This window comes from Sciurus carolinensis, chromosome 10 (genome assembly GCF_902686445.1).
Source record: "Sciurus carolinensis chromosome 10, mSciCar1.2, whole genome shotgun sequence".
Lineage (NCBI taxonomy): Eukaryota > Metazoa > Chordata > Mammalia > Rodentia > Sciuridae > Sciurus > Sciurus carolinensis.
Window position 1 is genome coordinate 100,877,729 of NC_062222.1, and position 14,310 is coordinate 100,892,038.

At 35.8% G+C, this 14,310-nt stretch overlaps 1 protein-coding gene across 9 annotated transcripts in view; it reads left to right on the forward strand.

The window, feature by feature from the left end:
* Positions 1-14,310, forward strand: part of Fryl (FRY like transcription coactivator) — a 235,277-nt gene that overhangs the window by 103,566 nt on the left and 117,401 nt on the right. For all 9 annotated transcript variants that reach the window (XM_047565924.1, XM_047565930.1, XM_047565922.1 and 6 more), the window contains 3 exons: positions 7,271-7,324; positions 9,719-9,858; positions 10,720-10,816. In XM_047565924.1, coding sequence (XP_047421880.1) covers positions 7,271-7,324; positions 9,719-9,858; positions 10,720-10,816 — 291 coding nt within the window. The remainder of the gene's footprint in view (positions 1-7,270; positions 7,325-9,718; positions 9,859-10,719; positions 10,817-14,310) is intronic.

Below are 14,310 nucleotides of genomic sequence, written 5' to 3' on the forward strand. Positions count from 1 at the left end.
CTTTGTCTACAACACAAACACCGCTTTCCGCTTCTGGTGACTCACTTGTATTGCTGTGGAGTAGGTTCTAGCATCCTTAGGTCATCTCAGGTGCTCCACTGTCTTGTCTGAGTCAGGGTGATGAGTCTTCTGTCTTGACATGCTATGATACTTAAAATATCTTCTATATGTTCTTTTGTCCTGGTGTCTGTTTTTATTATTTTCCCAATCAAAAATGTTAACTTCTGTTTTTTAAAACTCTACTCATCCTTCCAAACTTCCCATTTGTTCCCTCCAACACAGTGCTCCTACCTCAAACCAAATAAATCTGTTTTACCTATTGCATCTGTAAAGTGTAAATATTATGCATCTGTAATTACCATATAGCAATTTGAACTTACTATGTCTTTGTGTGTTCATACAGATCTTGACTATGGGGGCTTATGGTTAATTGCTTACCTTGTATTCTAGTCAACTTTTTTAAACCACTGTGACCAAAGACTTGACAAGAACAATTTTAGAGGAGGAAGTTTATTTGGTTCACTGTTTTAGTGGTCTCAGTTCATAGATGGCTGACTCCATAGCTCTGGACCCTAGGTGAAGCAGAACAGCCCAAGGGTTTGGTGGAGGAAAGCAGCTCAGGACATGGCCAGTAGGAAGCGGAGGGAGCTGTGCTCACTAGGGGCAAACTATAAACCTGGAAGACATGTCTCCAGTGACCCACCTCCTCTAGCCACACCCTATCTGCCTATAGTTATCATCCAGTTAATCCATATTAGTGGATTAAGCTGTTGATTAGGTTATACCTCTTGTAATCTAATCATTTCACCTTTGAAGGAATGTTCTTGCATGGTCTCACACATGAGCTTTTGGGGGATGCCTCTTATCTAAATCATAGCACCTGTCTGTCTCCTTTGGTATGAGTTGCCTGATGTCAGGAACCAGGTGGCCTGTCTGTATCTATAACACTGCCCATGGTGGTAGGGTCTTGGAAAAGTTGTTTGGTAGGGGTTTGTGTTTTAAGTTGAATTTAGCATTAAGTAATATTGCTCTGATATGTGCCCCTTGTTCTTCTAATAAAACAGGATGCATTATTCTAACAGAGCTTCTTAAACTTCCTTCAGAATAGTCCAATGCAGATTATATTTTATTTATTCATTAAACATAATTTCAGAGATACCAGCTATGTACTCTTAAGATGATATTATAAACTGGTGGTGAATAGTGGTGCAGATTCCACAGAGCATCAGCGTTTCTACCTGCTTGCCACCCGTAGAAGAGTCATCCTTGCTTACTCTTCCTGACATACCAGGAAACTCCCCAGATCCTCATCCTGTCTTACAGAACCTTACCCTCTACACTTAGGTGTAAGTCATTCCTTCTCATCTAGGTCAGAACTCTGCCAGCTCTGTTTTCGTTTATCTCCAGTCTGGATAAGTTGGCAATCCAGAGCATCAAGATAATGAAGATACATTTAATGTAATATTGCAACAGTTTATATTATAGCTTCAAATGCTTTTATTGTGATTTCATTTATTTTAAAATGTATTTTCTACTCTGAGGCAATAAATAACTGTGCATGATGACTGAGTTCTCAAACTTTACAGAGTCACTTTAAAGAAAACAGCATAAGGATGCTGGCAAGAGTCATGGTCTATTGGGACAGTAGGTTATGGAATCATCTGGAAGCACAAATGTCAATGGCTTTTGTTGAAAGAACTTAATCTGCCACTGTCATGAGAAAATGGTCTTTTTTTTCATTCCCAAGTTAGAAACCATAATTTAAAAAAAGGAGGTTAAGGAGGCTAGAAGAGTTGAAGATTAGCTGAGCTTGATTTTTAGTCACGATTTCATTTTCATTTTAGGAGGAAGAGTCAGGAAGGGCAATCATTGACTGAAAATGCAGCTTGCAAACTGTGCAATCCAGTACGTTAGGTTTCTTTCTTCCTTTTTGAAAGGAGATGGATCAGTCTTGGGTAATGAGCCAGGCATAACCAAGCGCACATGTTTATCTTTTAGATTGCCAGTGACTAGAAGATAGAAAAAAAATTTTAACCATACATCCCTGATTTGTACCTTATGTATGTGGTTTAAGCCCAACACTTTAAAAACTCTGCAGTTTCCATTGTTTTCAATATTGTTTTCAATATTTTGAAGAATATTGAATAATATTGCATATATATGTATATATATGTATATATGTGTGTAATATATATATTTAAAAGTGTTTTTTTTCTGTCTGATCTTTTTGCTCCAAACTGCATTTTATTATTAGTTTTGTTTCCCCCTCTCGTGTTTATTTTAACATGTTATATTTTACATGTTTATTTTAACATGTTTTAAGAATGGGGCACTAAACAGCTGATTGAGCAGGGCACTAAACGTGGAAGAGCCTTTTTGTCTGTGGTCTTTGATATGTAATCATCTGGACCATCAATGTCAGATCTTTTTCCTGGGTCTAATCAGGGTGCTCCAGAAGGTTCTTGCAGGACCCTGACTGGGAGAGATTGTCTTTGGCTGCTAGTGTAAATGGGGAACTAGAGGCAGAAGATAACTGGGGTTTTGATATTTGTTATACAAAATTTTACTTGACCTCCATCTTTGGTATGATACCTAGTCTTCATCTGTCACATCCCCTAGTCAGCATGTCTCTATCTTGCCCTTTCCAAAGAAAGGCTGTTCCTCTGTGGGCAAAGGAAGAGTTGGTCACCTTGCTAATAAGCAGGTAGAAGGGAAAGAAGGAAGAGTCTTAATCTTTCTTTCTTTCTTATACAATCTTTTAAAAACAGTCTTTTAACGAACTCTCTTATTTTTATCTTTACTTTAGCTGTCCTTTCAGAGTACCCAGGTTTTCCAATTCCTGAGCTTCCTGGGAGTCGCAAAGCATCCCCTGGGCTGTCTTCTCTTCACTCCTTGAAGTGCGTGGAAGGCTTGCTTCCCTGTGGTCATGTTCCAGTATCATTTTCTTCTTGGTCATCTCAAGTCTTAGTCCCCATTCCACCTTCCCATCCTAAGTCTGTCTAAGATAGCATACATTCCCTTTGTTCTCACATTGGACTCTCAGCCCCACAAGGGCAGGGAGTTTTCCATCTTGTGTAGGGCTGGATCTTCAGAACTGAACAGTACCTGGCATACTGCACACGCACTCAGTCAATACTTCGGGTGAGTGACTGCTGCCTACTTGAGCAGGCCTCTGACCTTCCCTCGTGCCTACTCAAGAATCCCCACTGTCCTGTGGCTTTTTACCTCATCTTCCATTCTCTTTGTCCTTTAACGCCTGTGAAAGTGATTTTGTTATCGTCTTAGCAGAGATTTAGGAGAGAATGTTGGCTGTGTGTGTGTTCAGTCTCTCATCTTTAATTGGAAATTATTGACATATTTCGGGATTACTGTTATCATGCCATCAAAATCTTTTCAGTAAATTCTCCATCTTTCCTCGGGAGGGTCTTGGTGCTGTTAGAAATCTGCACATATATAGAAGTTGTAGAATCAAATTAGAGCATAAAGAATTATGGATCTTAGAATCATTATTAATTTTTATATTATGAAAAGTAGAAATAGTTTTAAAGGTTATGTAATAAAAATGTCTCTTCTGCTATGAATCAAGCTAAACACTGTCAACAGTTTTTAGTCTGCAGTTTTTTCATGTCTATTATTTATCCATCTCTGTAGCACCTGCCACCTTTAAAAGAAACACACACAAATGTATGGGTGATACATATATATATATTTTTTTTCTATACCTAAATGTTTTTACTTTATATTGGTGGTGATTCTATATTAGCCCATATAAATTTGTCTCAATTTTGCTTTTAACTTTTCTTTTCCTTCCCTTCCTCCCTCCCTCCCTTCCCCTCTCTCTTTGTTGTTTCATAATACTGGGAATTGAACCCAGAGCCTCACCCATGCTAGGCAAATACTGTGCCACTGAGCTACATGCCCAGCCCTGTCTCATTCTTTCCAACAGTTGAATATTTCAGTAAGTGAAAGTACCATGACTTTTTTTTTTTTTTTAATTTAGCCAGTCTGTTGACTAAATAGAAGTTCTGGAAGTACCCCAATTTGGAGCTATTGTGAAAAAATTGCTAACATTAACAATTTTGTACATAGTATTGACATTTACATATGTATGAATATAGATACTAACTTATTTAATTTTTAGCTATTTGTGATAGTGTATTGCTTAGGCTATAAACATTTTTGAAAGGCTTATCTTTTTAAAATACTCACATATTGAAAGACAGTACAATGATCCACCCTGTGATTTCAGTTACTGAAGGTCAACTGTGATCCAAAGAGATTAAATGGAAAATTCAAGAAATAATTCATAAATTTTATGTAGCTTTTACTGTGATATATTGTTATAATTGTTCTATTTTATTTTTAGTCTTCTACTATGCCAAATATATACATTAATCTTTGTCATAGGAAAAATATAGTGTATATACTATAGTATAAACTTAGGCTATACATAGTACATATGTATATGTATAAATATAGCATATTTAGGGGTTGGTACTCTCCATGGTTAAAGGCATTCACCTGGGGTCTTGGAACTCATCCCTCACAGATAAGAGGGGATTACTGTTTATCTGTCTGAGCAAAGTCCTTGGTTAGGAACTTATATTTAATGCAGTACATTTATTTCATGCTTTTGTATTGATAATGTGAGTGTCCTTTTATATTCAAAAATCATTTCTGACTTATTAATTATGGTAAAAACAGTTCAATTGCTTTAGTTGGATGTCAACTCTTCAGAAAGCTTTGAGGAAATATGGGTTTGTTGAGAAATTTTAAAAAACGTTAAATATAAAGCAACTGTGTGTTTCTGAAAAGATTATCATTCTCTTTTATTCTTCTGTTTGGCCACTAATGTTTTTTAGATTTGATCCCCTTTCACTGTAAATATTGATACATCAACTAGGTTGGAGAGAAACCCCTTATTGTGTCTCCCAGCCCCTTCTTGGGTATCCAGCACACATTATGATATTAAAGTTCCTTTTAAAACTCATTATTTTTCAAACCTTTAGACATTTTTATTTGCTTTTTTGTTTGAAATGGAGTCTTGCTGTGTCACCCAGACTGGCAAATTAAATTGCCATGGATTCTGGTGTTTTTCTGACCCCATTTAAATTAGGTAGAAACCTGATTCTCTGACAGATTGGAAATTTTTATATTTCAGTGACAAATACATTTGTGATTTAAAAAAAAATAAACAATGGTCAAAAATGAGGAGATTTGAATACTACTACATAGAGAAACTTCATAAATTTATATATTTCTAAATTCAGTTGGCCCTCTGCTGATCGAATGGTATCCTTCCACGTTAGGTAAGGGCTGTTCTTCCTTCCTCAGTTCTACTGATTCAAGTGCAGGTCTCCTCTGGGAGCACCCTCACAGGCAGACCTAGAAATAATGCTCTAAGAGCTCTGGAGATCTGTTCGTCCAGCCTAGTTGACACCTAAAAACTAACCACCTCGGGTAGATATATCATCAGATGGTAATCTCTCAGAACATGCTATGTTTTTTCTTGACATCACTTCCCTAGTTTGTTTTTATATATTGGTATGGTTATTCAGTTAATGTCTGTCTTTATTTATCTGTTTTTTGAGGTGCTGGGGATGGGTCCCAGGACCTCACACATGCTAGGTGTGTACTCTACCACCCAACCATGTTCCTGGACCCTGTCTTTCCTTCTAAAGCTAATGGCAGGCCGAGACTCTGTTGCTTTGCTTACCATTATATCCCCAACATGTGGAAGTGCTTGATTCTTAAAAATCAGGGCATATCATATAAATATTGTACACAGTAGAAATGAAGCAAGACAGAATGGAAGAGAAAATCACAGTTCTTTGTGTGTTAAAGCATATAATTCACAAAATGTAGACACAGCTGTCACAACCCCCACCCAGGAGAGAAACATCATATAGCATTTTTATTAATTTACTGGTTAACAAACTTCTAAAATACACCTTTTACCTTACATTTTAGATTGTCAGTTTTTTTTAAAAAAATGGAACTAGCAAAGTCAAGTTTTTATGTACCAATGACATGATTCTAAATATGTAAAATTAACGTTGGAAATTCATACACATTAACTAAAACAGGTATGGCATCTTAACAGATTTATTTTAGTCTTTGTAGACTAATTAGAAAATTACTAAGTTAGAAAAAGACCAATCATGAAGTTCAAAAAAGCAAATGTGAAAATTAATTTTTTTAAAGTCTCATTTAATGAACTAGAAAAGCAGTAGGAATATTGGCAAAAAAATTCAAGATAAGGTTATTTTTGAAACTGATACAACAGTTATATCACATATCTAATATCAAATTAGGAATGATGAAGAGGCTGGGCAAGTAGCCTCAGAGGTACAGTGCTTACCTAGCATGTGAGAGGCCCTGGATTCCATCCCCAGCACTGCAGAAAAAGTACAAGACCAACTGTAAAAGGCATGTGTACAGCACAGAGTCCGTACTTGGTACATGACAGACTGTTCTTAGTTTACTTTCAGTGTTCCAAAAAATTGTAAAGATTCAAGTGTTCATGTATAAAATAGTTATATTTTATAACTATTTGCTTATGGTGTTACTGATTGTCACTGAAACCAGGAAGTTATATATTAAGAATCATCTTGGCAGCAGGTATACATCTAAGTAATATAATAATGAGGGGAAATTTCAAGGAAGCAAACTACTTTTCTAAAGCAGTGGTTCCAAGGTAGTCTACCAGCTAGTTTTTCATAGTTTCTAGGAATGGTTCATTCCATTTTTCCTTAAATTATTATAATGAATAGAAAAAAATGGAACCCGTGCCCCATTTTTTCCCCCCTTAAAACTGGCCTATTGCTGATAACAGCATTAGATAGTCACTGGCCTTTTCAGATGAGAAAGCTGAGGCACAGAGACCCTAAGACCTTTCACCCCTTGGTGGTGAAGGCTGCTGCTTGGTGAATATGGCAAATGAATTGATGAATACGTGCTGAGGCTTTTGAACTTGAGAGGACCTATGTTGAACTTCAGCTTATCATCTAAGAATTGCTGAACTTGAATTTGTCACAAAAAGTGATCATGTGACAATAGCCACTCTCTCTAGTGTAACTGCGAGCCACCTTCATGGGAGGGTCTGAATCTTCGTCCTGTGATCAGAGGGAGGTGAGGCTTCCCTTCCTCTAAAATAGCCTGATTACAAATGAAACAAAACAATACCAGGCTGCTCATCTGAAGTGTTTATCACATGGAAGATTTGTAGTATTTTTTATTTATACTTTTTTATTTATTTTTTTAATTGTAGGAGAAGCTGTTGTCCAGATCTCTTCAGAGGGGTGAAGACCTGCAGTTTGACCAGGTGTGTTGATTTTAGAGGATGCTTTTTCCTGGAAGGAAGACATCTTTCCTGGTGGTCTGTTCTGAATAAGGAGTTCCTTTATTATTTTAGTGACCCTGTATCTCCTTATACATTAGATTCTTCTGGAATTGGTAGATTTATTGTTGTTTAACACTGAATAAGTCATGAACTTTATTGGTTTCACTTCACTTAGCATTTTAAAACTTTTTACTTTTCATTGTTAATCTCTTTAATGTTCCTTTTGAAATTTTTCTCAGAAAGTTTCTGATTACACTCCTCACTCTTAGGTGCCAATTCTGTGGTTTTTACATAATAATATTTTACATTGTAACATTTATTTTTTTCCTTCTGGGGTTTTCAGAACCTGTATGTAGGTTACCAGCATTTAAAAACTCATGTGATATTGTTCTACTGTTAATTCTTTTTCTTGAGATTAAATGTTTCCTTAAGTGCTGTTTTATTATAATTAGTTTATTACATGTTGATTACTTGGAATAACCAATACCCTGGATTAGCTGTCTGTTGCCACTTAGTATTCCTGGACCACTTTACTCAAAATAATATATCTAAGAAATAGAAGTCAATGTCCATATTAGACTGGTTAGGGTTTTTTGGTAGAGAGTTACTAAAATACTGTGTTCTTGGATCTCACTCCAGTTGTGCTGAATCAGAATCACCAAGAGTGGTGTATTTACAATACTGCACCTGTATTTGTAGGGGCTCTGTAGGGGTCAGCTCTCTGAGGCATATACTTAATAAGAAGATACTGATGGACAAAGAAATCATTAATAGGGAGATAAGTCCTTTGTTAAAATAAGATGACTAAGGCAGTGTTTTTCAAATCTTATACTACTATAGAAGTTATTTAGATTATTCACACCCTGAATCTACCTCATTAATCAATGTATACTTAATTTGTAATCCCACTAAACATCAGTTTAAGGAAATTTTAAATTTGTTGTATGATATTTAAAAATGGAATGATCATGTCTCATAGCTTGTCTTTATTCCTCATAGTAAAATCCTATGTGTGATGTAAGTATTTTTAGTATATAGTTATAGAATCAAATAATGTTATATTGTCCCTTCCTTAGATATTAAAACATATTTCCTTTGAGCCATACTATTTATCTTTAATAAAATGTAAAAGATTTTAAAACATGGCTAAATAGAATCTTTTTTTCTTCAATTACCTGTATTAGAAACTATTTACCTGTCAAATTATGGTTAATTTATAATAAAAGATGATAGAAGACAGGATGGAAATAATAAAAAAGAATATCCTATAGAATCAAATAACATACTACCTTCTTTTCTGTTTTCCCCATGAAGTATATTTTGGCATTGTATGCAGAATAATGAAATGTTTAACATATACAGACATCTTCATTAATGGACTCTTCCTATAATCACAGACTTTGAAAGAGACCTTGAACTTTTCTGCAGCCCGTATTTTTGTTTTTCAAATGAGTCAGCAAAGTGAAGCACGTTCGACTGCCTGCCGATTTTAAAATAATTATTATATGAGCAGTGGGTTGAATCAGATGCAGAAATTCTTATGAAGAGAGAAAGTTTTGCTTGGGGTGATCAAGACAATGAGTGACTGGTCCAGGCAGGTTGGGTCAGGTTGGGTTTATTAATGAAAGGAATTTATGATGTTCACCTAGAACTCAGGCATTTTCAAGGCTGCCTGCAATTCAGTAACAGTTGTTCATTACACTACACTTACCATTTTTTCTTTCTTTTTCTTTTTGTGGGACTTGAACCCATGCCTCCTGCGTGCTAGGCAAGCACTCTGCCTCTGTGCGGCACCCCTCCACCTAGGGCACTTACCTTTATGCTGACCACTTACATGTTATCAGCTTTGTAAGCTTGTTTCCAACAGGCTTCTAACATGTGGACTTGTGGATATCAAAGTGATTCTAATTCTCTCTTCTGTTTCATAGTAATACATAGAAAATAGGAGTCTTCTCCACAGTGGTAACTGTGCAGTCCTCTTGTTCCAGCATGTCTGCGTGCATATAGTGGCAACCTTTTAGAGTCTTGTTCACATAAACACAAGGAAATTTGCCAGGACAGAAAGAAATAGTAGGGTCTCTTCACCTTGTTCCAAACATTTCTCCTAGACTTATCTGTGTATATAATCAGGGATGTTACCAATGGGCTTGTTTTTACGCGGGTGTGTGGCAGATGGTGGCAGGAAAAGGTTGAAAGTCACTGTGCCAACTGAATAAAGTTTAATAGTGGGTGAAACTTAGTGGACTTTTTTTTTTTTTTTTTGGTTAGTTGGCTACACATCTGGCTCTTTGTAAAATTTTAGAACAGAAATAATTGCTAATAGATTTAGGAGTGTGATTTGCTCAATGCTGAATCCAATTATGTTTTGTGTTTCAGTTGATAAGCTCTATGAGCTCAGTAGCAGAGCACTGTCTCCCTTCCTTACTTCGCACCTTGTTTGACTGGTATAGACGCCAGAATGGAACTGAAGATGAGTCTTATGAGTATAGGCCTCGATCTAGCACAAAGTCTAAGGGGTAAGTGGTGAATTTTCCACTGTTTTGCCTGGTACCAAAACGCTTTCAATGAAGAAAAGTATAGGGTTGTTATAAGATTGTTATTGTTTGGTTTCTAAGCAAAGAGCATGTATTATTTTTGTTATGAAGGTGGTAGGAAGGAGAAAGGAGGGTTCTTGCTTCAATTGCAAAGTAAGAGCAGGTTCCATCATTGGAGTGAGGAGTGCCATGCCAGTAGTTGAGTAAGGAATCGTAATCATCATTAAAGTTAAGAAACCATTCAGAGAATGTCCATTGGTTTTGGAAGGGAAACAGTTGTGGTACACAAAGAATCAGAAACTGACTTATCACACCAAGACTCTCTTGGTGTCTAGATGCTAGAACTTGTCTTCTCCACCTTCAGATCTCCCACGGAAATCTTGGGTTACGTATAACATCTGCTGTGCTCAGGTGATTGTCCATGGTTTAGGGCATTGAACTTGGGAGTTTTCAGCTTAGATTTGTGAGATTACTTTAACATATTTTCATCTAGAGAATTTGTTACTTTTGTTTCACTTCTTAATAAAAAAAAATCATCATCAAATATGGCACGATGGTAGCAGGTTTTCTAAATGAAGTTTAAAGGACTTTTCTTTCTCTTACTAATACTTCCAGATTGTTTGATTTTTGATAGATATAATAGTGATATGTTTCAACACCCAATGCATAAAAAGAAAGAACATGTCATGCACACATTATGTTATTTAAAAAAATACTTCTACTAGCAATCACTGTACCACACTGCACATAGTGGGAACACAGTAAGCAACATGAACTGTTGGCCAAGAGCTATTTTAACTCTCAGTGTCTTAATGTAGTACTAATTTTGGGTTCTTGTTTCAGGGATGAACAGCAACGTGAAAGAGATTACCTTCTGGAAAGGCGGGACTTAGCAGTAGATTTCATTTTTTGTTTAGTTTTAGTTGAAGTTCTAAAGCAGGTGAGCTCCTCTGTGTCTGCAAAGTCTGTATTTCTCATTCTTACCACGTCTTTGTGTTTGTTTCCTTATTTAGGATGTTATGTCTAACGTTCTGGCCCACATAAACCAAATCCCTTTAGCTTAATTATATGTCTTTGAATTCCCTGGGGCTTTTGGCCTCGTACCTATCTCTTCCTGTCCGTTTTACCTTCGTATACCATCCAGGACATGAAATTTTGTTAGCAAGATGGAGCTGAGTGGAAATTATGTTAAATATGGGCTTTAGCTGTAACTGCAGTCTACTTGTTGTTAAGTTACTACAGGTCCTTTTTATTTCCACTTGATTTCTCTTCCTGAGCCCTCTCACTTGCATTCCAACCTGGAATAATTGAGCAATTATAGTTCAGAAAAGGGGGTGACTTGATAAAGTAAGACTGAATTGTCAAGTGCATGTCGTTTCAGACAAGAATACCTCAGAGTAAGGTTCATTCAGTGAACAGTAGAATACCTGTGTGCACCAACATTGTTTTAGGATCGAACCTGTGAACTTACTTCTGAATGAGATAGTGAAGATATAAATACATGATGTTAGGTATCATTTTATATTTCCTATTCAAGATCAGTACAAGTTTACATGTAAATATGTGTACTGATTTTGAGTTTTGTTTTAAAGTTCACAGTCTCTAAAGAGTTATGTATCATTCAAGAATGATCCGTGTATTTCCAGCCCTGAACATTGTATGGTTTAGAAAAAAGTTAGATAACTAAAAAACAAAACTCATATTTTGCATACAATATGTTCAGATAAGGGGATTTTATTATTATGTAAAATGGAATATTGGACAATATAGCAAATGTCAAATATAAAAGCTAATTGATAGTCTGTTTTTTATATAGTCAATATGCTAATCAGATCATATAATCATTTCTACTTTGATTTTGTTTTTACAAGGTATGTGAAAAGACAGGTATTTGGTACTTTGAAATCTGAAAATAATAATATTTTAAGTATAAAAAAGAGATACATGAATTAATCCAAGGTAAAAATCTCTTTAATTTGTACCTTCTATAAAGGTGTTTTAGTAGATGTAGGAAACAAATTTCCTCCGTTCCTTGTGATGAGAAGTCAGATTTGATTTCAGTGATCTCTCAGTGTAGCTGGGGTGCTAAGACCCTAAGACTGAAATAACTAGGGTGGGAGGAGCTGGAGGATTTGACCGCTGCTCCTTGTGGTCAATCCCTAGCATCTCTTGTGAGCTAAATGTAGGTCATGTGAATGTTTGGGTAGCAGCCACATACGATTTTTTGCTTAGTTAAATAGTATAGGGTTCTCCTTCCAGTCTGAGAAATTGCAGACTCCCGACCTGGACATCAGGCCCTCTGAGTTCCAGCTCCACAGTGCTTTTCTATTTTATTTCTCATGACATTCTCCTAGCAGCCAGTCGCTCTTCTCATCAGGAAGTTGTGCCTAATTACAGTGGCTTCCAAGCTTCAAATCACAGGCAACATGTAGAAGTGTTTTCTTCTTTCCCCTTCCTCCTCCCTGTCCACTCCCCTCCCTATGCCCTTTGTAATCCTCATCCTCTTCTAAAATAAGCCAGAAAGCTTTTCTTTTTCTTTTTTTATTAGATGCTGATAGACCTTTATTTTATTCATTTATTTATATGTGATGCTGAGAATTGAACTCAGTGCCTCACACAAGCCAGGCAAGTGCTCTACTACTGAGCCACAGTCCCAGCCCCCAGATAACTTTTCTAATAGGAAAAAAATATCAGGGTCTATAAACTTAAGAACATTTTGTTTCAGTAGGCTAATTTTTTCAAGCGAACTGCACAAAATCACTTCTGAATGATGGTTTCCATGGACTTAAAATATGAAACACAAATACAGCAACTCTGATAGCTAATCTTTGTCTTTGGCTCTGTCACCATATTGTTCCATCCAGCAGTACCCTTTCCAGTTACCCTTTCCTCTCTTTTCCACTATCCTCATACCTTGATTCAAATGTACTTCTCAAAGAAAAGAAGGTATCACTGAAAACACAGGTAGAATTTATTTCTCAAAAATCGTATATAAAGACTCCCTCACCCTAGTAAAAGGCAAGTCCTTTTTCTTTCTCCAAAATTAATAAAACTAGAAAATGAAGTAAAAATCAATAGAACTTTCTAAAATATGATGGCAAACTAACCCAGTTTTCTTCTGTCAAAATGCTGTAGGGTTTACTAGATCAACTTACAATGTACTCTATCTTAAACTTAATAAGGTTTGTACTTTTTTATGAGTTGCTGGTGATTAAACCCAAGGCCTCCTGTACACTAGGCAGGTACTCTCCCAGTGAGCTATAGTGCCAGCTCAGACTCTTACTTTTCTTCTGCATAGTATTATTTGTTTTATTTTGATAAGGCAGATAGTTCCCAGGGTATTGAAGAATTGATAAATGATGGTTTCAGTATTGTATTTCTTTCTTGTAGGTAGTTCTTGATCTGATAGAGTCTAAGTAATCCATTCCTTGGATAACCTGTTATGTCTTCAGTAATGCCCATATGTTCAGAACTTAATTGTGCAAAATGTGCTCTATATCTGTAATGCCAACTGATCATTATTTTGAATGCTGGGAGCAGACTATGGTAAGAATTAAGATGCCAACAGTCTCTCTTCCTTGCTGTGAACCTTTAGCCAAGTTATTACCCACTAACTCCTTCCTCCTCTATAAAAAAGAATGATCTGGTATCATTTTTATAGAATTATAAGAACTAAATATGATAACCCTGGTGCATGGAAAGTGCCCAATAAATATTATATCTTATTCGCATTTTACAGATGAAGAAATGTTTTTAGTTGTAGTGATTTGCTAAAGATCATAAAATAGTTCATTTTTTTACTCCTATTATTTTCTCTTTATTAATACAAATTTAAAAAGTCTTATTAGTAAAATTAGTGATATGAAATTAGATCACAATGGGCAGTATCTTTTAAAATTAAAGTGTTAATTGTAAGTTAGATAAAAGAATAGTTTATTTAAGTACAATGAATTTTAATATTGTGATTCATCACAGGAACAAAATTCACTTAAAATGATAGAAAATTTATTGTTTCAAAAAAGAATAATTTTGGGGTAATGGCTAACTACAATTTTAGGCTTTAGAATATGATTAAAGCATGTTTAAACAGAAATATAGCATTTTGAAAGTTCGAGGCTATTTTCTTCTTATGTTGAATTTTAATGATAAATTTTTTCTTTGAAATAAACAAAAAGGTTGGGAAACCTAGCTTTTGAGCCACTTTGAGGTCTTGGCTATGTTTAACCAGTATCATTGTTACAGATCAGAAGGTAATGATGTCTTCTATGTCTTTGGAGTAGATCCTTACCTTTTGCAGATTTAACAGGAGTGTTTAAGATATTGGTGAGCTGCCCTGAAGGCCCAGGACAGGGTGTGATTTGTCATTCCACTGAGATGTGAATTTATTCAGTGTCCTTTTTGTTGAGACCTGGACATTTGGCTAATGAATGAGCC